The sequence below is a fragment of the Chionomys nivalis genome, chromosome 16, assembly GCF_950005125.1.
Source record: "Chionomys nivalis chromosome 16, mChiNiv1.1, whole genome shotgun sequence".
Classification (NCBI taxonomy): domain Eukaryota; kingdom Metazoa; phylum Chordata; class Mammalia; order Rodentia; family Cricetidae; genus Chionomys; species Chionomys nivalis.
In genome coordinates, this window is record NC_080101.1 from 13,595,087 (window position 1) to 13,619,870 (window position 24,784).

At 37.5% G+C, this 24,784-nt stretch overlaps 1 protein-coding gene across 4 annotated transcripts in view; it reads right to left on the minus strand.

Moving 5' to 3' along the window:
• The window catches only part of Sntg1 (syntrophin gamma 1), a 357,578-nt gene that overhangs the window by 147,329 nt on the left and 185,465 nt on the right, over window positions 1-24,784 (minus strand). For all 4 annotated transcript variants that reach the window (XM_057790678.1, XM_057790676.1, XM_057790677.1 and 1 more), the window contains exon 3: window positions 6,729-6,782. In XM_057790678.1, coding sequence (XP_057646661.1) covers window positions 6,729-6,755 — 27 coding nt within the window. In that variant the 5' untranslated portion in view covers window positions 6,756-6,782. The remainder of the gene's footprint in view (window positions 1-6,728; window positions 6,783-24,784) is intronic.

Sequence of the window (24,784 nt, forward strand, 5' to 3'; positions counted from 1 at the left end):
GATCTTGGTCATTCTGACTGGTATAGGACAAAATCTCACAGTAGTTTTGATTATCATTTTCATTCTGAAAACTAAGAACACTGTCCACTTCTTTGTTAGGCATTTGTGTTTCATCTTCTGAGAACTCTGGGTTTACTTCTGTACCTCATCGTTTAATTGGGTTTTTGTTTTCTTTATGTCCAATTGTTTTTTGTTGTTGTTGTTCATATATTTTAGATATTCACCACCTATCATCTGTGTAATTTGTAAAGATCTTCTCCCACTGCATAGCTTGCTGTGAGAGGTTAAGCAGTTTGTTTAAATTTGTTTTCTAATGTTTGCTTTTTTTTTTTTTTCAAAACAAGGTTTCCCTGTATAACCCTGGATGTCCTGAAATCTATTGTGCATTTGTTGGCCTCAGATTTAGACATTCACCTGCCCATAATTTCTGAGTGGTAATAATACAAGTATACACCATCGCACTTAGCTAAATTTATTTACATTTAAGATTTTATGTTTCAATGTCATACATGAGCACTGTATCTAAACTACTTCCAACCCTACCATGCCTCAGTTCTGCCCAACTTCTTCTGAAATTCATTATTTCTTCTGCATATAAAAGCTATTGAGTTTAATTAGCATCACTCATGCTGTATGTGTTCAGACCTAACCATTTAGGGTTCGGCAACCTATGTGTGAGCTCACCCATGGAAGTAATTGATTCTCTCTCTCTCAAAAGCCATTGACCACCTCTGGTTATTCTCTTAGGGATGAGACCTTATTGTTATGCTGACTAGTTTTATGTTAACTTGACATACAAACTAGAGTTATCAGAAAGGATGAAATCTCAAAATTCCTTCATTAAAATCTGGCTTAAAGGCATCTTCTTAATTATTGACTGATTGAGAAGGGACTAGGCAATTTTGAGTGGTTTGACTTCTAGGCTCTTGGCCCCGACTGTAAAACAAAGTAGACTGAACAACTCATGGGACCAACCCTGTATACAGTACTCCTCTATGGTCTCTGCATCAGCTCTTGCCTCCCAGTTCCTACACTGTTTGAATTCCCATCCTGACTTCCTTCAATGATAGACGACAATGTGGAAATGTAAGGAAATAATCCTTTCCTTCCCAACTTATTTTTGGTCATGGTGTTTTATTGAAGCAGTAGAAACCCTGACTAAGACAGTTAACATGACAAATGGTGTGGTCATATTTTGTTGGTCTGTTCAGACAACTATATTCTTGAGAGTTCCTGAATGCATTCCCCTGTTTTCTTTTCATTACTTAATTTTTCGTTTGATGTGGAATAAAAATACATGTTTTTTGTGGGGGTTAAGAAACATTTAAAATATAATTTAAAACTACATAAGTTTAGGAAAATTGCTTTAGCAGACACTTAGCACCTACAACCACTCCAGCTGTGAGCAATTAGCTAGGTAAAAAACATGAATTTTCTTTCATCAAACAAGGTTTTTATTCAATTAGGTAGCTGATAATTATCTACAAAATAAGCAGTCTATTATACAAGAGGGATATCTTGCTAAGCTAATCATTGTTGTGATCACAGGCTTTATAGCGTGTAGTAGTACTGTTTGCTCCAATTCCTTGGTTCAGCCACTATGATAATCAGTGTGGAGTAGCTTCCAAAATATAAAAACAGATCTACCATAGATAGATCCATCAATATAACTCCTTTGTCTATACAAAAAAAATAGATAGTTATAGTTTTCCTTAGTTATGATAAAAGATTAGGTAAATAGAAATATTGTAACTGTAATTCTTGTTTGATACTTGTTTCGTTATATGGAATTTTACTATGTTAAAGTTAAAGCCTTCCTTTTTGTTTAAACAAAAAAGGGGAAATTGTGTGGGAGGTCCTCCTGTCTATGTGTTGCTTTCATTGGTTAATGAATAAAGAAACTGCCTTAGCCTGTTGATAGGGCAGAACTTAGGTAGGCAGGGAAAACTAAATGGCATACTGGGGAAAAAAAGGCAGAGTTAGGAAGAAGTCATTGAGCCACCAGAGACAGACACTGGGAATTTTACCCAGTAAGCCAGAGCCACATGGCGATATACAGATTAATAGAAATGGATTGAATTAATATGAGTTGGCTAATAAGAAGTTATAGCTAATGGGCCAAGCAGTGTTTTAAAGAATACAATTTCTGTGTGGTTATTTCGGGGCTAAGCTAGCCAGGAGGCCAGGATAAAGAAGTGGTTCCTTGCAACATCCTACAGAGTACTTCAGAGACCTGGGAGGATCTCCAAATGGAATCAGCAGTGAGGAAGATCTGAAAGTCAACTACTTGAGGGCTACCTTTGGGGTACCAGAAGGATATGCAAGTTTCTAGAGGAAGGCAATGAACAGTTCTAACAGCAGTGATGCCTATAAATGATACCAATGATGAGCATGGCACAACAGTCCTAAGGGGACAGCAGGAACATACATAACTTGACAGTAACCAATAACTCTCTAATTGTACTTAAGACCTACGCAAAAATAGGAGAATGGCCATGACTGGGAATGGAAACCTACCTGACTACATAGTGATGGCAAAGTCACAATTATTGGAGGATAGTCAATCAACTACTAATGTACTAAACCAGCATAATCCCTAACAACAATCTGTAAACATCTGTCCTTACACCGATAGATAAGTGTGCTCTTCATCATTCATCAAGGAAACTTTTCTTTGCTTCAGATAGAGATCAGTACAGAAAACCACAACCAACTAAAATGTAGAGTTTTAAAGCCCAATCCCAACTGATAAGTCTGTAAAACATTCCTGCAACTAAGATACATGGAATATTATAGAAAAGGAGGTAGAAGAGGGTAACAGCCAAAACGCCATGGACTTTGATGTGCAAATTGTGATTGTATCTTCTAGCAACAAAAGATCCATGTTTCACCAGCACAGCAGTCCAACCATGAGCTAAACAAGGACACTAAAGAACATGTCAAAGTGTATGGAGAAAAGCTCAGGTGGCCTCAACCCTACAGAAAGTGAGTAAAGTTGGGATCAGAATAGGTGGCCTTTCCCGTGGAGGGGCATATCATCATTGTCTAGTGTCAAGCAGACAGTACTAAAAACCTAAATACAAGTAACATTAAAGGGACTTTTCAGTTAAATTTATGAATATATATGTGTATGCATGTGTGTATGCAGTAACAATTAATGAAAAAAGATGCCATGAATTTAAAAGAGAGTAGGAAGAGTAATATAGGAGGAACTAGAGAGAGGAGATGAAAGAGATAAATATTGTCATTAAAAAATAATCTCAAAAAGAAAAAAGAAATAAGAAAAGAGAAATCAATATTAGTTACTAAAAGTGCTTTTAAATGGAAACTATCTTATCAGATTTTTTGAATTTCATTACAAGCAAGAGACCTCAGTTCTGCTTGGTAACAATCTTTACTTTTTAAGTTTATTTTTATTTTATGTGTATAAATATTGTGTCCATATATATTTCTGTGTTTTACTTTAGTGTCTGGTACCTTCAGAAGTGAAAATAAAGTATTGACTGCCCTAGAAGAGAGCTAAGGATTATTGTAAACTACAATGTAGGTGCTAGGAACTGAACCACTATGATTTTAAGTATTGAGCCATCTCTCTAATTTCTCTTGGTAGCATTTCTGATCTCAATGACTTTATTATTTGTTTTTGCCTTTAGTCAATATAAATTGTCAATAGTAAATAGGCTTATTTAGTGTATCTTAGACTCTGATATAATTTACAGCCGCATAGTACCTTATCTTTAAGAGACTTAAATTTATTCTAAAGCATTCCAAGTTATATGTCATAACCAAATAATTAAACAACACTTGGCGGGGGCTGGAGAGATGGCTCAGAGGTTAAGAGCATTGCTTGCTCTTCCAAAGGTCCTGAGTTCAATTCCCAGAAACCACATGGTGGCTGACAACCATCTGTAACGGGGTCTGGTGCCCTCTTCTGGCCTGCAGGCATACACACAGACAGAATATTGTATACATAATAAATAAATAAATATTTAAAAAAACAACACTTGGCATCTCACTTGATATTCTTAAAGCAAAGAAATTGCTATACTGATTTTTTGATGATTTCTGGACACTTAAATTCCATGAAACTATTAATTTCAAATACTGCCTTTGAGTCATCAGCAGAGATTTGAAGATTTTCAGAATATTCCACAGATTTGTGGTCCTGATGATCCAGACAGGTGTGAAACATACATTGTCCCATGTTGGGCAAGAACAGTCTTTGAGAGCTGTGTTATAATGTTTTACTATTTTATTTTACTCTTGCCATTCTACTTAATAAGTTACCTCATCCTAAACTGTAGCACAGCTCTCAAGGACCATTCTCTGCAGAGAATATCACATGTATAGCATGACATCACCCACTCTCACCCACTCTGAAGATGTGAACAAACAAAGCACAACCGACAGGAAAAGGCAAAAAAACTCAATTCCACAACTAAAAATAAATAGCATGAACTCAAACAATCGAACAAGCAGGAAGAGGTAAAAATAAACAACAATAAAAAAAGCAGGAATGAGCATCTAAATGAGATAATGTACAAATTAGCAATTAATCATAGAGAGGATGACAACAGATTTGTACCTCTCCTTCTCCTCCAGATCCAACCTCCTCAGTCTCATTTCCCTATCTGTAGTAGAAACTTTCAGACACTCTCCTTTTCCTTGCTGAACTCATTTTTCAATGAATCACAAAGATTTTCCCCTCTAATCTTTCTTTCCCCATCTCATCCTGTTATCCCACCCTCCAACACCAGAAGTCACTGGAAACACACATGAAAAGCAAACCATTGAAACAAGTAACCAACTTAAGATATTCACCCATCCTCCTTCCCCTCCAAATCAAATGCCCCACTCTCATCCTTAGCTCTAGAGCAGGGCACCAGCTGCGGTCGCCACCACCGCATTTCTTGTGCATCCACTCCTAACCTTCCTCCCCCAACTCTTGTTCTATCCTAGCCCCAACTTCTTGCTAACCCATAGGCCACAAGTGATAATGTAGCAGGTGGGCTGTCTGTAGATCATCTGTCTCCTTTTCCTCTAATTAAAGCCCCATTATATTTAACAACACAATAGCAGACCTTCTGGGATGACTTCTTCCCACTTCCCCCATTCAAGAGACTAAACAAGCACATCTGGGTTGAACACTCTGCTCTCCTACCTCCTGTGAAACCCGTCAGGCCCCCTAACATATCCCCATTCCTAATTATCAGCTCCCATTATCCAGAACTGGGTTTTACTTAGATCAACCAGTGCCCTCAATGAGATCAAATCCAAAGATAATTTCCTACTAGACAATACACAGGTATCACACTCTCTGAAAAACCAAGAGAGAAAACAGAAACCAGGGAACAAAACATCCACCAAGAAAAGACAAATCCAGAAATCAGTACCTACATCTATAATCAACTTAATACCAGAAGTCAAGATAACATTATAAAAACACAATCAACAAGAGACAGGGCAATATATTTCCATTTTATCCAGCACACCCTGAATATTCCAACATAGCTGAAGTATGAGAAAAAGATTTTAAAACTGCCTCTCTAAAGAGGTCCTTATAGATGAAATGAGTAAGCCCCTTAAAGAAATCCAGAAAATCACAAACAGTTAAAGGAAATGAATAAAACTGTTCACGATATGGAAAAGGAAATAGAATCAATAAAAAAGTGAACTATGGAAAAATTATTTCAAACAGGAACTACTGAGGTAAGCTTCACAAACAGAATACAAGAGACGGAAGAGAGAATTTCAGGCATTGAAGGTGTCTGTCTTCTATGAGGTTCAGTGTGGTGGTTTATGTTAAGGTCTTTGATCCATTTGGACTTGAATTTTGTGTACATTAATTGATATGGATTTATTTTCATTCTTCTACATGTTGATATGGTTTCTTACACCTTCATTGGTGGTGGGAGTACAAAGTGGTCCAATCACTTTGGATATCAGTATGGTGATTTCTCAGATAATTGAAAAACAACATAACTCAGGACCCAGCAGTAGCACTTTTGGGTATGCACCCAAAGGATGCTCAATCATACCACAAAGACATGTATCAACTATGTTCATAGCAGCATTGTTTGTCATAGCCAGAACCTGGACACAACCTAAATGCTCCTTGACTGAAGAATGGATAAGGAAAATGCGGTACATTTACATAATGTATTTTTTACACAGTGAAAAAAAAATGACATCTTGAATATTGCAGGCAAATGGATGAATCTAGAAAATATCATATGTAGTGAGATAATCCAGACTCAGAAAGACAAATATCATATGTACTCACTCATAAGTGGCTTTTAGACAAAACACAGAGAAAAACCAGCCTACAATTCACAATCCCAGACAAACCTAGATAACAAGAGGACCCTAAGATAGACATAAATGGATCTAAATGTAAGTAGAAAAAGATAAAATCTCCTGAGTAAATTTGGAGTATGGGAATCATAGGAGAGGATAGAAGGGGAGAGGAGAGGAAAGGAAGGAAGGGGAGTGGAGAAAACTATATTGGTCAATAAAAACAATTTAAAATAAATAAATAATTAAATAGATAGAGAAATAAATAAATAGATAGATAGATAAATAAATAAATAAATAAATAAATAAATAAATAAATAAATTGTATTCTGGTGTTGATGAGTCTTTTCCCTAGGAAAAGTTTCATGTTTATAGAGCCTGGTCAAGTGTTTTCTGATTAAAATCTGCAACAGGCAGAAATTTTTTTCACTTACCTCCTCACAGGTAGTTCTGAAATCCATGTGCTGTGGCACTCTGAAGGATGTGGTCTGTAAAGACAGAAAGAGTGAGTTGTTACAGGCAGCATGGAGGGCAACACAGAACATAGCACAAGAAGCCCAAATACTGCTGTAGGAAAAGTATAAACAGCCAGCTAAAAGAAGCAAAACCATAGGGAAAAGGAGACATTAAAAACGTTCACTTCAACCTTTGGCGTGGTATGAACAACTCCCAATCATCTAGTGTAATGGAGAAATTCCAAATCTCTCCACCTGTCTTCTTACAGGATATTTGGCCATCTGATTAGGCTCATTTCTCAGGTTCTTCCTCATTTGTGCCATTTATTTTGAAACCTCAGGCTTTGAGAGGGAGAACATCAAAAAGTATAATTAAATGTTGCCTTTCATCTGCTTCTTGAATGAAAGGTGAATTAATTTTACTCTTTGTAACTGAGATGTTACATGCATGAATTATTATCTCTGGAACTTAAACTTTTATTCAAAAAATTAAGATGCAATAAAGTAAGTTACTCATCAGTTTGCATGATAATAAGACAATTGAAAATAGAAATGTTCAACATTTTCACATAGAGGTGACTGTATAACTAAGTGATGAAGACATATTTAAATGTATACAATGTTTTTTATTTATTTAATTATTTATTAAAGATTTCTGCTTCTTCACCGCCACCCCCTCCCATTTCCCTCCCCTTTCCCCAATCAAGTCTCCCTCCCTCGTCAGCTCAAAGAGCAATCAGGGTTCCCTGCCCTGTGGGAAGTCCAAAGACCACCCACCTCCATCCAGGTCTAGTAAGGTGAGCATCCAAACTGCCTAGGCTCCCACAAAGCCAGTACGTGCAGTAGAATCAAAAACCCATTGCCATTGTTCTTGAGTTCTCAGTAGTCCTCATTGTCCGCTATGTTCAGCGAGTCCGGTTTTATCCCATGCTTTTTCTGACCTGGGCCAGCTGGCCTTGGTGAGTTCCCGATAGAACATCCCCATTGTCTCAGTGTGTGGGTGCACCCCTCGCGGAATAACTGTTATTCTCTACAAGCTAGTGTTTTTCATGAAGGTACGGGCTAATCAGTGCCCTTGATTTTACAATTTAAAAATGTCAGGCAAACTTCTGTGCACCCCATTTCCAGCTCAATTATCCTCTGTCTTCCCATATGCAAACTCACAGCAGCCTCCTTTACATGTGAAACTTGAATTTAGGGAACTCAGGAGAATGACTTTGGAACTCTTATTTTGGCTTGACCCTGTTCAAGATCAGGGGAGAGCAGGAGCTTAAACCCGGGGCTGTTACTCTAGTTCCTTATTTCCTTCTCTGAAAGACAATTGTCTCATAGCTAAAGAAACAGTAGGACCCCTAGGTATGTGTATGAACAAAAGGATGTCAACTATGATAGCAAAATATTCAAGAAATAACAGTACATTTTTAAAGCCAGTTATTTGTTTGCTGGCCTTTAGTCTTTTTTTCTACCCACGTGTCATGGTCTTATGCTCTCACCAGCTGCATAGCCTTCAGAAGTCCTGAGCAGAAGTTTAGGCTTTGAGCCAAAAAAATCCAGGGAAGTACAGGAAAAGGCCTGAGGAGGATCCATCAGTGCAATTACAAGAGAAGGGGGAAATGAAGAGAATGGGAAGATAAGGCAAATTTCTTTCCCAACACTTGAGAATATTTTCTTTAAATATTTGTGAAATATTTTGACAAGAAGTTCTATAACAGGAGGAGGCAGACAGAAAGTATCCAATATATCAGTCAGAAGACAGAAACCATGGAGAGAACTGACTGCAAATGGAGAAACTTGGTCTGTATTTGTTGGACTACTCAATAGCTGAATTGTGCATTTAAATATTAGCCTTCTTTTTGCTTGTGAAAATATCCATATTTATTTTAATTTAAATTGCATGTTATAGATGCATGTGTGTTGGTGTGCATAAATATGTCCACTGTGCATGTTCATAAAGAGTACATTAGATCCCATGGAGCTGTAGTTACAACAAGTTCTAAGCCTCACAGAATGTGTGCAGGAGTTTGAACTCTGGTACTCTGCAAGAGCAGTGCCCACTTGACTGCTGAGCCGCCTCTCGAGCCCTCAAGGTTCTCCTCCATCCAATAAGGAAAACTGCTACTGATATTTTTCTTCAGGAGAAGTTCAAACTAAAATATAATGAATATTTTGTAAAAAAAAATATATAAACTGCTATAAATATGGGTATAAAACTTATTAGGAGTGGGTTGAATGATCAGTAGAGTAGATTAAAAACATGTTTTACCCATTCTAGGAAACACAACACTAACTCTTAATAATAATAAGTATTGTTTTTAGGAACTGCTAATTTGGTTATGAAATGAGTACAGGAAATATGTGAAAAATCAGAATAACTCTCCAACGACTGTAAAGAATGACTGAACTAAAAAACAGAAAGAAAAAGAAAAAAAGAAGGAGACTCATGAAAAAGCTCTCTGCCTTCTTTTAATTTGCTAAATGCAACGTCGGTTCATAAAGCCAAAAGCCATCCTGCCTCTGCCTTCTACTAAAACTGCATCAGAACAGCACAGAAAATTTCAGTCGCTCACTGTTCTGCAAATTTTTCTTGAGAATCTACAAAGAGGAGCCATGCTAACTGCCAGCATCACTACTCTTCATCCCTAGACACCACTTACCAAGATGAAAAGTCCACTTCCTGCCTTTCTCACCCTGATACATTTCTATAAAAAGTATGTTGCTCTCTGTCCCTCTCACCCTTCCTCCATTGCTCCCTCCCTCCCTACTTCTCTCCCCTCTTCCTGCTCCCCCCACCTTTCCTTCTCCCTCTATGAGATACGATATAAACTGAAACTGAAAATAACCTTCTTGAAGCATGGTCTTTCTCTGGGTAATTCCATTAATAAGTCTCTTGTTTCAATGTACAGTTCAAGAAAAACCAACGTAAGTTATTGTGTTAACCAGAGTGTTATATGAAATTCTGATTACCCATTGTACTGCAAGAAGATTCTGAAGACATGCTATAAATGGGAATAATGCCCTAAAATTCACATGCCACAATTTTGCAGTTGATGTCACTCTATATTAAATTACTAGAGCCAAATGTTTCCCTTTTCTTTAATTACATGTCATTAATGTTCATCATCTTCAAGACTGTGGTTATGCAGCACTGCTCTCTAGCCAAGCTGTCTCCTGTGTCTGCCTGCATTAGTCTCTATCACTCATTGTCTTGCCTCTCTGCTTCTCTGCATGTTATATTTATACTGGATGCAGACTCATGTTTGTACGGCTCAATGGCCCATCACTAGAACAATATGTCATGTCTAAATGGCTAAATGCAGAAAAAAAATGTTTAGCCTTAAATGAACCATTTCATAGACAGTGCAGTCCCTTCTCTCACTGGGAATGGATCACTGGGGAAGAGGGTACATATAGAGAAAAGATGGTATATGAATATAAGGAAACTGTCTTCTGACCACAGCGGGGTAGCTTTACATATAAACCTGTAGTAGTTGGATTAGCATGCACACAACCTGTAAAAACCCTGAGCACACCAGTTCTCAGCAAAAAGAGGGTATCTGGACACAAATCATCAAATAGCTATTGGCAGTTGATAGCTATTTGGAGAGGGAGATTTAGTTTTCTCTAGGAGTATAACCTATGATGGTCGACCGTGATCCAGCAGCAGTCCACATATCCAAGAATGTTTGGGCAGCACATGTCAGTAATGCTTTGCAGGAACTTAAAACTGAAGAGGAGTAGTGACCTGGGACGGATCAGGGGATGGGGGCAAATATGATCAACACAACTATGAAATACACAAAATTATTTAATAAAAATGAGGTCTCATGCATAAAGCTGCTTTATTCATAAAAGTGTTGAGGGTAGAAATAAACATATTTCAGAGGAATGCAACTGAAAGCTTACTATGAAAATAAATCTCCATGGGGTTATGTTAGCAGGAGATTCCTTATTAGTTGTTCCTTCACAGGAAAGCAGGTTTCTAAGAGATTAAGAAAACACTGCTCATTCTTTTATCACACCTGGCCTGTGTAGCACTACTAAGAAAAATCCAGAGACAGATATTGGAGTTCAAGCTGAAAGATCAAAGAAGCAAAGCAGCCAACTACTAGAGAGCTCTTACCTGTATAAAATCTTTGTACTGGAAAGAGAGCAATGTTCTGTCTTACCCTGCCTTATATTCCTCTCTAGTGCTGGGATTAAAGGCATGCACCTCCACCACCTGGCTCTGTGGCTAACTAGTATGGATGCTGGGATTAAAAGTGTGTGTCACCACTCCCTTGCCTGTATGGTGGATGAGTGTTGCTAGCTTTGCATTCTGATCTTCAGAGAAGCTTTATTTATTAAAACACAAATAAAAAAATCATTATATTTCCCCCTTTTGTCTAAAATAAGAAAAGAAGGCCATAGCTAATATAAAAACTAGCCCTACTAGTGCAAAGGTAGCCACATTAGTCAGCCATACAGGCCAGGTGGTGGTGCATACCTTTAATCCCAACATCCACACTAGTTAGCTATAGAAGCCAGACGGTGGTCGTGTACGGCTTTAATCCCAGCAGTAGAGAGGAATATAAGGAAGGATAAGACAGGAAATCACTCTCATTTCAGTCAGAAAATTTCATAGAGGTAAGAGCTCTCTAGTAATTAGCTAGTTTGCTTCTCTTATCTTTCAGCTTGAATCCCAATTTCTGCTTGTGGGTTTTTATTAACTATTCTTCATCCCTCAAATTGTTGTAGAATATTATTTTAAGATGTGTTACATTTGTTTAAGCTGTGGAATATTTGTTTCGTAATACAAAAAAATGTGTTGCATTCTTTATGTTTTGTTTGTTTAACTCTTTGAAACTGTGTTACTTTGCCTGTCTAAAACACCTAATTAGTCTCATAAAGTATTGAATGACCACTAGCAAGGCAGGAGAAAAGGGATAGGTGGGGCTGACATGCAGAGCAAATGAACAGAAAGAGAAATCTGACAAGAAATATTCGAGGAGCAAAAAGAGAAGAGGAGGAGGATGTCAGAGGCCAATGTTCCAGCTACAGAGCAAGCCAGGGAATAAGAGGTAAAGAAAGGTATAGAGAAAGGTAAAAGCCCAGAGGCAAAAAATAGATGGAATAATTTAAGTTAAGAAAACAAGGCTAGAAACAAGTCAAGCTAAGGCTGGAGTTTCACAAGAAGGAATAAGAATCTGTGTGATTTATTTGGGAGCTTGGTCACAAGCCCCACGAAAAGCAAAACAACCAACTATATCAAACTATCAATTTTCTCATAAAAGTTCAGTTTAGTGGTAAAGAGACATCATATATATATGAGAAGTGGCAGCGTGGATATGTATGTGGCTTCCTTTGTTTGTGGAGCCTCCAGGGCTCAGTTACTGGGGATCTCATATGATCATCTCCTTATAGTCATCTACCAGTTCTGACTCTTACACCCTTACTGTACATGATCCCTGACCCTTGAGACGAGGTACTGAACCATCTCTGAAATATGCTATTTGTGCTTCTTTGTTGTTCCTGGTCGATAGACTTGTGGAGAATCCCAAGAAAGTCATGATGAACAAGTATTCCAATACAAAATTGTTTTCTGAATTCTCTGAGATGTTATAGTAAGTCACTTAATGCAAAAATGGGTTCGTGGGAACCTCTGACTTAACAGCCACAAGGGCAGAAATGTATGCAGGTACCACCTAAACTTGCAAAGCCTGTCTAGCAAGAGAAGTTTAGTCTTAGATTTGGAGGCCTGAGTAAGCCCTTAATTTGTGGAATCTGAGACTAGTTCCAAGTAAACCATATCTAATAAATTGAATTATAAGACATAGGTTGGTGTTCACAGATAATTAAACAATTGTGTGTTTTGAGAAAAATCCACTTATCTAATGCATGAAATGAAGAATATCAATGAGAAAGAAGTGGTATTCGTTTTCAAGGACATGTTAGAAGAATCAGATTATCAAATATACGATCACTTGTCTTAATTTTAAATATTTTTGTATTATGTATATTATCAGTGTTGGAACACAGATTTTAAAGTGATGATTCCTTTTGAATAGGCCTTGTTGTGATACCTGTGAGACCCCTCTTCCAAAAGAACTGTATTTCAAGATGTTTGAGTTTATTCAGAACTATACATTTTTTTAATGTTTACCTCTCTTCAGAGTTTTGCTACAATATAGCATTAAGGTTTTAGAAGAAAATATATCTTGGTTTAAATCTAGTCAGAATAGATGTTACTTGCTTGAGATTCCTAAAAAATTAAAAATCTAAAGTGACTTGCAGTCTTATACCTTTCTTATTTTTTTGCAGTCACATTCTGATAAAATATTTAGAAAGTTACTTGTTCACAGACATAGAAGAACCCAATAAGTTTCCCTAACCACAAGCTTCAGGTTAACCTACTTTAAAGGCAAATACTTGATGGCAAGTTCCAATAATCATGTATATTATTGTCCTGCTGTCTGATGAGCACATACCAGTCACTCACTGAGTTACAACCTTGCCTCTCAGAAAACCACTGTGCATGTGCTTGGAGGGGTGTTTATTCAGGTGGAATATGAGCTATCTGCTCATTATCAGCAACCAGAACGAGACACTAAATATCTTTATGTAGTTCTGTTTTGCAGGACATTTCCATGCTTATCCTTACCTCTGGAAAAAAAAAAGTTTACCTTCTCTTCTATAGTTCCTTGATGTACAAAGAGCTCCGAAAGAAAATTTAAAATGAATGGCAATACACATATAAACAGGGAAATAGGAGGATATTATATGTCAGAAAAGAAAATTGATCATAAGAAACTAATACAATATAGTAATATATATATAATATAGTAATATAGTAAGTCTTCTAAGATCCTTTCTCTAAGATGGAGAAATAGAAAATCAAATCCAAAGAAAGCATGATCTGGCCTATGCTGATAGAAATTTGATTTCTAAGTGGACAATTGAAGGCAGAAGACTGTAATTTCCACTGTAGATATTTTAGAAGGTACACAATTATCATTGGAAATTGGTTGACCAATTGGTTTTGCTTTGGAGCTAACACCCTGTGTCACTTGTAGTAATGATGATTTATTCGGTCTTGGGTGATTATGGATACCTTTCTAAGTGGTTATTCTACTTAAGGTTCATTCATCATCATATACTTTGAAACTCAAAATTGTTTCAACTATTTGCTCTAATTTTTTATGAAAAGGCAGAGATTTTGAGGAAAATGTTCTTTTTATTTCATACAAAGATTTAAATGAACTGGTTGAGCACCAGTATAATCAGAAAACTCTATACTAGTTCAGATGGAATTTAATGTTAAAAAGGGAATAAGTGAAAAAAAGAATAGAAACTGGTAGTTTAAATTTAGCAGTAAATTTCAATCTCTATAGATTGCCCTCTTACCATGTTGAAATGTTTTCAAGAAGATATGAGGGACTTGATAGGCCTCTTCAAGTCTTTTCCAAACATTTAATTTCTCATTCATTTTCTCTTCACTGGCAAGACTGAGGCATGTTTTAGATAGAGTCATACAATAAATTTAAGGCTAAAAAGCTTCATTGGCATAATTGATACCAATTGATTGATATGATTTGAGACTAGCTCAAAACAATACTTTCTGGAATTAATTTCACATTGGAAAGAAAAGAACAACAGGTGTGCTCAATCTGGAGGCAAACCAGTGTTGTGCCCTGCTGGGAAGAGAGTGGGAGACAATGGTGAACTTGGGACGGAGGGGCCCCTGGCAGTAGTAACAGGGTGTTTCCTTGGTGCATGAGCTTGCTTGTGGGAGCCCATTCCCAATGGTGGGATTCCATGCTCAGCTGTAATGCAAGGTAGAGGGGATTGGTCTTGCCCCAACTCAGTGTACCAGACTTTGTTGGCTCTCCATGGGAGCCCTTACTTGTTGGGAGGAATGGACCAGAGGTTGACTGGGGTGAGGCAAGTCAGGGCAAGAGGAGGGATGGGAGGGAGAATTGTGGTTGAAATGTAAAATGAAATTAAAAAATAAATAAACAAATAAGCAAACAAAAAGAAACCCACTCATTATCCTTTCAATTCTAGTGATTTACAATGGTATGAGACACAGGTCGATTGTGTTGATCAAGACATTATTGATACTCAGTCCAGCTATCAGACTCATGCTGGTTAGGGTAGCTGGGTAGAAAGTGGAGTCTGACTTAGGGAGTCTGAAGGGTATGCATGCTGGGAACGTTTAATGCTGTTGAGTGGAGATGGAAATAGATTTCATCATTGAAGTTAGTGGACTCAAACAGACAGGCAGGTGAAGAATCAAAGATATGCCTATTTAGGAAAATGATGCTTTGGACCCACCCATCCAAAAGAACTGGCTGACAACTTTGGTTAGGAAAAGCAAAAAGAAGAGTGTAAAAGCCATTCTGCAAAAAAGAAGGCAGGGGGTTCTGATTTACCCAGCACTGAATGGAATGGAGCAATGTGTTTATCCACCTTGATAGTTCAATTTGTTTGTTTGTTTCTGAGATTACATAATACTATTTTATTTTATTAGTTCTTAAAATATTAAAGCATATGTGGTGGCACGAGGGAGGGAAATATGTCCTCCCCCTCTGCCCCATGCTACACGCAGCAGGTGAGGGATCTGGCCAAGGGGTCCTGGTAAGCAGCTTGGTTGTAGTGGCCCTTGGTGCTGTCTCCACCTCTCTCTGCTTTTGCTTTTCAAAATGGCGGACGTCCATTACCACTAGCTCTGGGACTGCCAGGTAGGAGCCGTGCTCACCACTTTTAACTCTGAGAAGGAGCATGCAGCAATACACCCTTTTTATCTAAGCAATAGCTAAACCTGCCATGAAGCACAATGCGCGGCCTGGAAATATCTCTGTGTACAGTGGCAGAAATCTGCCCCATTCTCCTGCCTGTGCACGCCTAGTAGACCTGATCCCACTGCCTGCCCAGGCAGGGAGTGCTGAGCCATTGGCATGGTCTCAGCTACTTTGTTTTAGACCCCTAGTGAACACACAAGCATCTGGCCCACAGACACCATTCAAGTGTTTGACCTCCTGAAAGAGCCAGAGTTCACGCTGGCAACATGGCCCAGAAAGCCACCATTTGAAACCCTCATGGTTTTGTTTTGCTTTGTTTTTGCTACTACTGCTGAATGAGGATGACCTCTCTTAAAGGAGCTACAGTATCCTGCCTGGAAAAAAAAAAGTATGGCAAAACTTTGCTTTGTGTGTGTGTGTCTAGAGTTCCTTCATAAGCTTTCTCAGGTTTTATGTGGATATACTTGACCACATTGGAGCACCAGTTTATTGGTTTCCTGGCAACCCAGACTCTTGAAATAACCACACAGAAACTCTATTAATTAAATCCCTACTTGGCCTGTTAGCTCTAACTTCTTATTGGCTAGTTTTTACACCTTAATCCATTTCCATTATTTTATATTGACCACGAAGTTCATGGCCTACTGGCAAGATTCCATCATGTTGTCTCTGGCAGTAGCTCCATGACTTCTCCCTAACTCCGCCTCCTTTCTCCCAGCATTCAGTTTAGTTTTCCCTGCCTAGCTCTACTCTACCCTATCACAGGCCTACAGACAGGTTCTTTATTAACCAATGCTATCCACAGCATACAGAGGGGGATCCCACAGCAAGCCTGTCAGTTATTTACACTGGACTCTGTAGTTCATCATTTTTCCTATTTCTTACTAGCATTGTGTCTTCATTTCTAAGCTACGTAAGTTAAAATGACTTTCTATTCTCCAGGAACTAATCTGTGTGACAAGGGAAAGCTGTTCTGGGATACAGACAGATGGGAGTCTGGAGGAAGATAATAGATGACAGCATAGGATCAGTTTCAGGATCACTGGGCATTGATTTCCATTTTAGTCCATTCTGACCACCCATAAAAGCAATGTTAATGTATTAGGCACTCTATCCAGCTTGGTCATGCGAGGAGAAATGCCAAGGGAACTCTACTGACTTCAGAATGTAATTTTGTACTTACTTTCAAAAATGACTGTGCATGCTGCTCTGAGAATTACTATTACCTCCAAGACATAATGAAGCCGTTCTCGAAATCCTGTCTCTGAAATATGTACTTACTCAATAACTTAAATCCTACCCAGTGAGGGATTAGAATGTTTGGGGGCTGAGACAGTGCCCCATAGATATATTCTAGCTGAGGAACACAGACTAAAGGTAGGGACACTCAGGCTTAGAGAACATCTGACAGGAGACAGTATCAAGAGGGTGTTGCTCTGAGATAATTCCAAATGGTGAAACCCAGCAGTTGAGAGAACAGTAGAAGAAAAAGGGAAAGAAGAAAGGTCATGTGACTGGTCTTAGCAGCAATTTCAAGTGCAGTACAGCATGAAGCTCCTCCCCGATGCTTACTATGATACAAGAAGCAGACCCAGAGCCAACTCACATTGTTCCTAATTGACATCATTAAATTTGTCATAACAAACCCCAGTACAACACTGAACACAGATTATCTTAGTGACTTCCACTGAGTTACATTATGATTAAGCAACAGACACAAGAGCATTTTGGTCTTAAAATTTGTTGGCCTATGCAATGGCATTCAAGGAGAGATTTAGAGGTTGCCTCCCATCAAGAGTAGAATTAGGTACTCTTTTAAGAGTGTTGAACTTAGAAAGACCATCTCTTTTTCCCTTCCCACCTTCTATGCAGCAATTAGACCCTCTCCAAACTCCAGGTATCTTACTTAGACTCCTCAGCCCCAAAAACTGCAGAAAGAAATGCCTGCCCTTTAAGATCCATCTAGTTTCTGAAATGATAGAGCAATCGTTTCAGCATATCATCTTCCACTGTCTCAGTGAAACTGTACATTTTCTATGGGTTATAAATCACTAGTCCAGTCCACATGAACATTCCTATACTTATTAGACTCCTCTTTCTGCACCAGGACCCTAACAGTGATTCTCAGGCCTGGGTTTTTTTGAGCTTCTGTATCAGGTATTATTCCATTGAAAGCTCAGTGAAGTAGTTCAGCTAGCGATGACTCCAGGCAGCCCTATCAATAGGTCAAATTAGCTGCTTGTATCAGTGGTGAACCCCCACAGTGCCATCACTTGAGAGCTGAATCAAGACGATGGTGTTTTTAATGCCAGCCTCGTTTATATAAGGAAATCCTGCCTTCAAAACAAAAGAGCAAACTGAGCAAGTACTAGATTGGAATCTCTCTGGTAATAAACCTGACACAAACATGAGAGAGAAATCAACCCTTAGGTGAAGGCTATAGGGGAATGAGGAAATAGTACAGCTACAATATTCTGAAAATACCAGGAGACAAAAAGCCCCAAAGAGTTGGAATACATTTGACAGAAGACAAGAGAGGCAAGACAAACAGTGACAAGGTTGCATGTAGTGGTAAAACGGGTCTCAGCACTATGAAGAATCCAACATCCAATTCTGTTTAGTTTCCTCACTGATGAAACTAAGTTTACTCCTGTGTCAATTAAGACAAAATGTAAACCTATTAGCATCCTTCATCGTACAGCACAAGAGTCTCACAGGCTTATTTTACTCCTCCCAGTTGATTCTTAAGCAAATGTGAAATATTTGAGCACTAAATTTCTTTTCTGCAGTAGTTGATGCAAAAGATTATGGAGCTTTTTAGAGTCCCTGGACAAAATAGTTTTCAACTAGTCATTCTAAAATGTTTGAAAGATGGCCATGTCTTCCAGACATATAATGGATTTCTTCAATTGTAAACCAAGTGCGTAAAAATAAGGCCATGGCTTAAAAGTTACAATTATCTAAAAATATTATTATAATTGTGAATTTTTGACAGGTGTCTTGAAGAGATTATGTGAGACAAACTTTCCTACTTATTGGTAACATCTCACCGTATTTTATCATGAGTTTGAAATGCGAACTTATCGTGTAGGCTGCAATTGTAATCTGATTTATATGAAAATGAATGAAGGAGCACAAGAAGACACCTGGTTTTCAATTTTCAAATTTTTCTACCTCTTCATGCATAAAATGTAGCATTTGAATTATGCCTTCTGTGAGGCACAATTTTAAGTAAATAATGCAGGAGATGAAAGGAAAGAGACATGCACACAAGTTCTTATACAAATCTCAGTCCTCATGTGTCCTAGTCTGAAATATGCCTCCACAATGCAGTGCTTCTGTGTTGTTGATGACAAAACATGCGCTCTTCTCATATCTCAATGTATTTTCCTATGAGCTTTAGCCTTCAGAAAGCCTAGTACCAATGCTATGCTCCAGTTACAGTCAACCAGGTAATGCGTAGTTCCCATTTTTAATGACTATTTCTTCCATAGTTATTTTCACTTTCAGCCAGAAGGAAAATGAAGTAGTAAACCTCATGATTAAAAGAATTCTGACATGACTCTGTGAACTTGGAAGGAGACTGATTGCAGCCCTAAACTTCTCAGACCTGCACAGCCAGGTGAGCTGCTTCTGCACCACAATTATGTTGAAACTGTGAGAAAATCCATGGCTGGGTCAAGCCAATATGCTGTCTTCTCAGTTAGACAAAGTTGGTAACTACAATGGAAGAGGGTCACATTATTTGACCTATTGATAGGGCTGCCTGGAGTCATCGCTAGCTGAACTACTTCACTGAGCTTTCAATGGAATAATACCTGATACAGAAGCTCAAAAAAACCCAGGCCTGAGAATCACTGTTAGGGTCCTGGTGCAGAAAGAGGAGTCTAATAAGTATAGGAATGTTCATGTGGACTGGACTAGTGATTTATAACCCATAGAAAATGTACAGTTTCACTGAGACAGTGGAAGATGATATGCTGAAACGATTGCTCTATCATTTCAGAAACTAGATGGATCTTAAAGGTCACATTATTGCCCAGTTTGCAAGTTTTGCCTGAAAGTCACTACTAGTCTGCAAGACAAGGTAAAACATTTATTCCTAATTACTTTTCGAACAATAGACAAGTCTCAGTACTGATACAACACATGGAAATAAGATCCTTTCCCCCAAGTGCCCCAAAACTTACCAAAAAAGAAAAGAAATAAAGAGTAAAAAAATATTGTTACTAATATCTTACAGAGTCTTCCATATAAGATGTGATAGTAAGGGAATTGCAAATATTTTTATATATTAAATTTAAAGCTAGCTTATCTGTGCCTTAGTTTTCAGACTTGATAAAAAAAATATGGATACAATATGGGTCTCTGACTGTTTCCAGCAGGCATGGTGAAATGTCTATAAATTTTAAGAATTTGTTTAAGGAAACACAAACCAAGGCTTGCAAGATGTGAGATGACAAGTCATGGACTTCGTGGTAAAATAGAGAATAATCAAAATGGGTTAATATAAATTGTAAAGGCTAAATAATAAACCCAAGATAATAGGCCAAACAGTTTGCAATTAATATTAAGCCTCAGAGTGGTTTTCGGGAAGTGGTAGGTGGAGAGAAACCTCCAGCTACAGAAAAGCAAGAGAGAGAAATAGTGTTAGGGTTGCCATTTCTCTTAGTGATGAAGCACATCAGGTGAAAAGGAACTCGGCAGACATGTTTGCAGAAATGCTGTGCCTCTCTGTCTTTACCAACAACAAAGCACAAAAGGCCACACCAAAAACCAGAAATACACAACATTCTTTGTAGAATATATTTTTTTCTAAAAGAAATCTGGAAAGCTTAGCAAAGCAGAAAATATCTTAAGATATCTTTGACATAAAATAAATCAAAATAAACCTGGTTGACTCTCTGGCATCATGTAAGCCAGTCATTGTTATAAATAATACAAGGGTGGAGACAGAAGGACTAAGAGTTCAAGACCAACCAAAGTTCCACAGTGAGTGATATGGAGGTCAGCCTGGAATACATATAATTCTATTAAAATAAGTAAGTAATGAAATAATACATGATAAAACAGTAGAAATGAAGATGGCTCAAACATTACAGTTTGTCTATTATACACAGCAACTGACATTCTAGGATGTAAGTATCCCTGCTAGCTTTCCCAGCTGAAGCAGTATCTCAGAGATGATGCAAGGTTTACCATCCTGTGATGCTGTAGACCTGACCCATGGTCATCGTTCAATAGCACAACATGCATGAGGTGTCCTCTGATTTCCACCCAGACATACACATATGTTTCCCTTCCATTATTGGGCGTATTCTTTCTTATCTTTCTTAGAAGGACTGTGGGACTTTTACCTGTAGGCATTCAATATGCTGTGGGAACTCCTTCAGTCTATAGCCTTTAAGATACTGAAAAAAAAAATGGATTGGATGGGATAATAGGTATATTAGTGTGAATTATAGTGAGAATACTTGTAAGCTATTATTTATAGACAGTTTACACTGGTATAGATTCTTGTATATGTTGGTCCCAACTCCAGCTCCCAGCCTGCCAAGCACTAACCCCACCCACAGGGTATTTAGGTAGCCGCCCAGAGAAGGAACACGTGGTTTTGGGTTTGGGTGTAAACTCCCTCTGTCTTCCTCCTGACATGCTCCCAGCCACCCGGGAGTCAGCCATCTATTAAACTTGGGCATTTAATTTGGCTTAATCTGGTCTGACTGGAATTCTTTGCACTGGCTCTGTTAGAAAATATTCTTAACAGTATATTGATTTAAATTCAAATTATATTTGTTGTATTGAATATGCTCCTGTTTCTGTTTACAATATTTATACACCTACACAAAGTAATTTTGTCATATTGTATACATGCATATTTCTACCTCTGCTTAAGATATTTTGCATATTAATGCAATTTTAGGATATATTTATCATATTGCACTATACATTTCTACCTCTGATCATGATACTTATACGTTGTTTACATTGTGAAGTCATTGTACTCATTTGTGGCATATTTGCTTAAAGACTGTTTAATATTTTAATATGAAGCTTTAATCTTTAAGCTATATAGCTACTAAAAATTATAGATCAATAGTCATTCATGTTTGTCATACTTATAGTTAGACTAATCAGCTTCTTTAGATGCAGAGAGATTGCATTCCACATAGATATATATATATCTTCAACCACTTCAAAAAACTGTAAAATATGGCATTTAAATAACTTAGGATTCTGTTGACATGAGACATTATTTCTCCTGGTGGTATTGATCTGTTCCCAAGAGAATATTGGGCACTGAAGACACTCCACTTGGAGCTTGTTTTCTTCTTAGCAAAACTGGCCTTTGGGCAAAGAACTGCCTTTACCTCAACCACTGACAAAATGCATAGTGTTCAGACTGGATAAGCAAAAATATATATATATGAGGATTTGGAGAAGACTGTATTTTGTAAAATTTGGTCCTAGAGCCTCACAATTTGGTTTCTTTCAGGAATATACTGGAAAGATTTTTATAGCATTTTCCACAGAATACATGAGAAAGTGTTTGCTAGCATTTTCCACACAGATATTTGTATCTGGCTTTCATATTCAATCAGAGAACATCAATAACAATGGCAGGCTACAGTTAAGAATGAATTTCTCACACCAATTACCTTAATTTATGCTTGTTATTGATGTGCCATTGCTGAGTTTGTGAGCTTGTATGTACATCAGTCAATACTGTGATGGTTTTATCATCTGGTATTCCATTCCATCTATCTTAGAAAAAAAAGAAGTTACAAAACAGAGAGAGGACAAAAAAAAGTTCTCTCCTATAAATTATTTTCTTTCTTTTTTTCCTTTAATTACAGAATCACTATGATTTTTGTATTGGTGTGGTACTATATTCATAAAAACAAATTGGAACTAATGTATCCTCTCACAATATATTGAATTATTTGAGGAGAATTTGTTTAATTCTTTCAATATCTGCTATATTTCTAAGTTGAATGCATATGTTGCTATGCAACTTTTAGCTGGAAGATTTTTTTAAGTTACTGTTTTTACTTCATTGTTTGTTATATGTCTGTGTAAATACTTGCTTCATCATTGTGTAGCAGCATTGGTAAGCCATATATATTGGGTATCTCTTTTACATTTTCAAGTTTGGTGAAATATGACAATGAGTCACATCTATTCTGGCAGCACCAAGATTAAGATGGGCATTAAAGAGGCTCCTTATGGAGTTTACTTGCCACTTGGGCAGGAAACTGGTCTTGCTTGAACTGCTTGATGTTATTTATGCTGTATGATTGCACGTGCAGGACCCACAGAAAAGTGACTGCTGAACTTGCCTGAAAATGAGGCAGTCCTTCAGGGTTCCTGCTTCATGAGTCTGTCAGATGTTGTGCAGGACACAGAAGAAAGTGACTGACAAACTGCCAATATAGGTGGAACTGTCTTTGAAATTTCCTGCTTCATGGAAAAGTCTGCTAATACTATGTGCCTGTAGGCTGAAGATGGATGCCCCAATGCTACAGAGTAACTTTGGGTGATTGTCCAAGAAGTGAGACATCTCTGTCATGAAAAGTCCTAAGTTCTTAAAACAACTTAAATGCCATATTCTGTTAGTCTCTGGAAGGTTTGAAGAATACCTACCTATCTAAAATATATCTCTATACATCTAGACTCTGTACTAACAGGACTACAAGCTCAAAAATTATAGATAACTATCTATTAGCCTGTATTTCTTAATTGTACATTACATTTTTAAAAGAGCTGCATAAACACAATATCTTAATCAAGAGCATAAATATACATACATATAACAAAACTGACTTTAAATTTGTATCAATAGACCAAGATCCATACATATTCAAAGTATTCATCTCTATAATAATGTACTTATAATAATGAAAATATGATATGTTTATGAATCTATGAGTTTCCTCGGTGTCTATTATAATGTCTCTCTTTAATCTCTAATTTTATCAATTTAGATATTTTCTCTCATTTTTTATTGTTTTTGTTTAGCCATACATTTTTCTCTGCTACCCTCCCTTTCTCCCCTCTCCCCTTCCTCCCATTCCCATGACCCTCATGCTCCCAATTTACTCAGGTAATCTTGTCTTTTTCTCCTTCCTATGTAGATCCATGTATGTCTCTCTTAGGGTTCTCTTTGTTGTCTAGGTTCTCTGGGGTTGTGGACTTTAGACTCGTTTTTCTTTGTTTTATGTCTAAAAGCCACTTATGAGTGAGTACATACTGTATTTGTCTTTCTGGGTCTGGGTTACCTCACTCAATATGGTTTTTTCTAGATCCATCCATTTGCCTGCAAATTTCAAGATGTCATTTTTTTTACCACTGTGTAGTACTCCTGTATATAAATGTACCACATTTTCTTTATCTATTCTCTAATTGAAGGGCATCTACATTGCTTTCAGATTCTGGCTCTTACAAATAATGATGCTATGAACTTGGTTGAGCACATGTCCTTGTGGCATGATTGAGCATCTTTTGGGTGTATACCCAAAAGTAGTATTGATGGGTCTTGAGGTAGATTGTTTCCTAATTTTCTGAAAAACCGCCATACTGATTTCTAAAGTGACTATACAAGTTTGCACTCCCACCAGCAATGAAGGATTGTTCCTCTTACCCTACATCCTCTCCAGCATAAGCTGTCATTAGTGTTTTCTTATCTTGGTCATTATGGGATGTGTAAGATGGAATCTCAGAGTTGTTCTGATTTGCATTTTCCTGATGGCTAAGGATGTTTAGCATTTCCTTAAGTGTCTTTCAACAACTTGAGATTTGTCTGTTGAGAATTCTCTGTTTAGGACCATACCCATTTTTTATTGAATTATTTATTCTTTTGATGTCAAGTTTCTTGAGTTCTTTTTATTTTTTTTCTATGAGACAGGGTCTCTGTATATAGCTCTTGCTGTCCCAAAAGTCACTCTGAAGACCAGGTTGACCTCCAAATCACAGAAATCTATCTGCCTCTACCCCAAGTGCTGGGATCAAAGACATCGATCATTAAGCCAAGATTTTCTCTCTGTATTTTAATTAATTATTCCACAGGTTTTTGATAATGTTAATCTTTTCAAACAGGTAAGTCTTTGTTTTGTGGATTTTTGTGTGTGTGTGCCATTATTTTTTACATTCAATGTCATTAGATTCAACACCCAATTTGAATACTTTTTGAAGTTTACTTTTAAAATAGGGGATAGAACTGAGTTCCCAAAAGATGAAATGCAAATGGATGGGAAACCT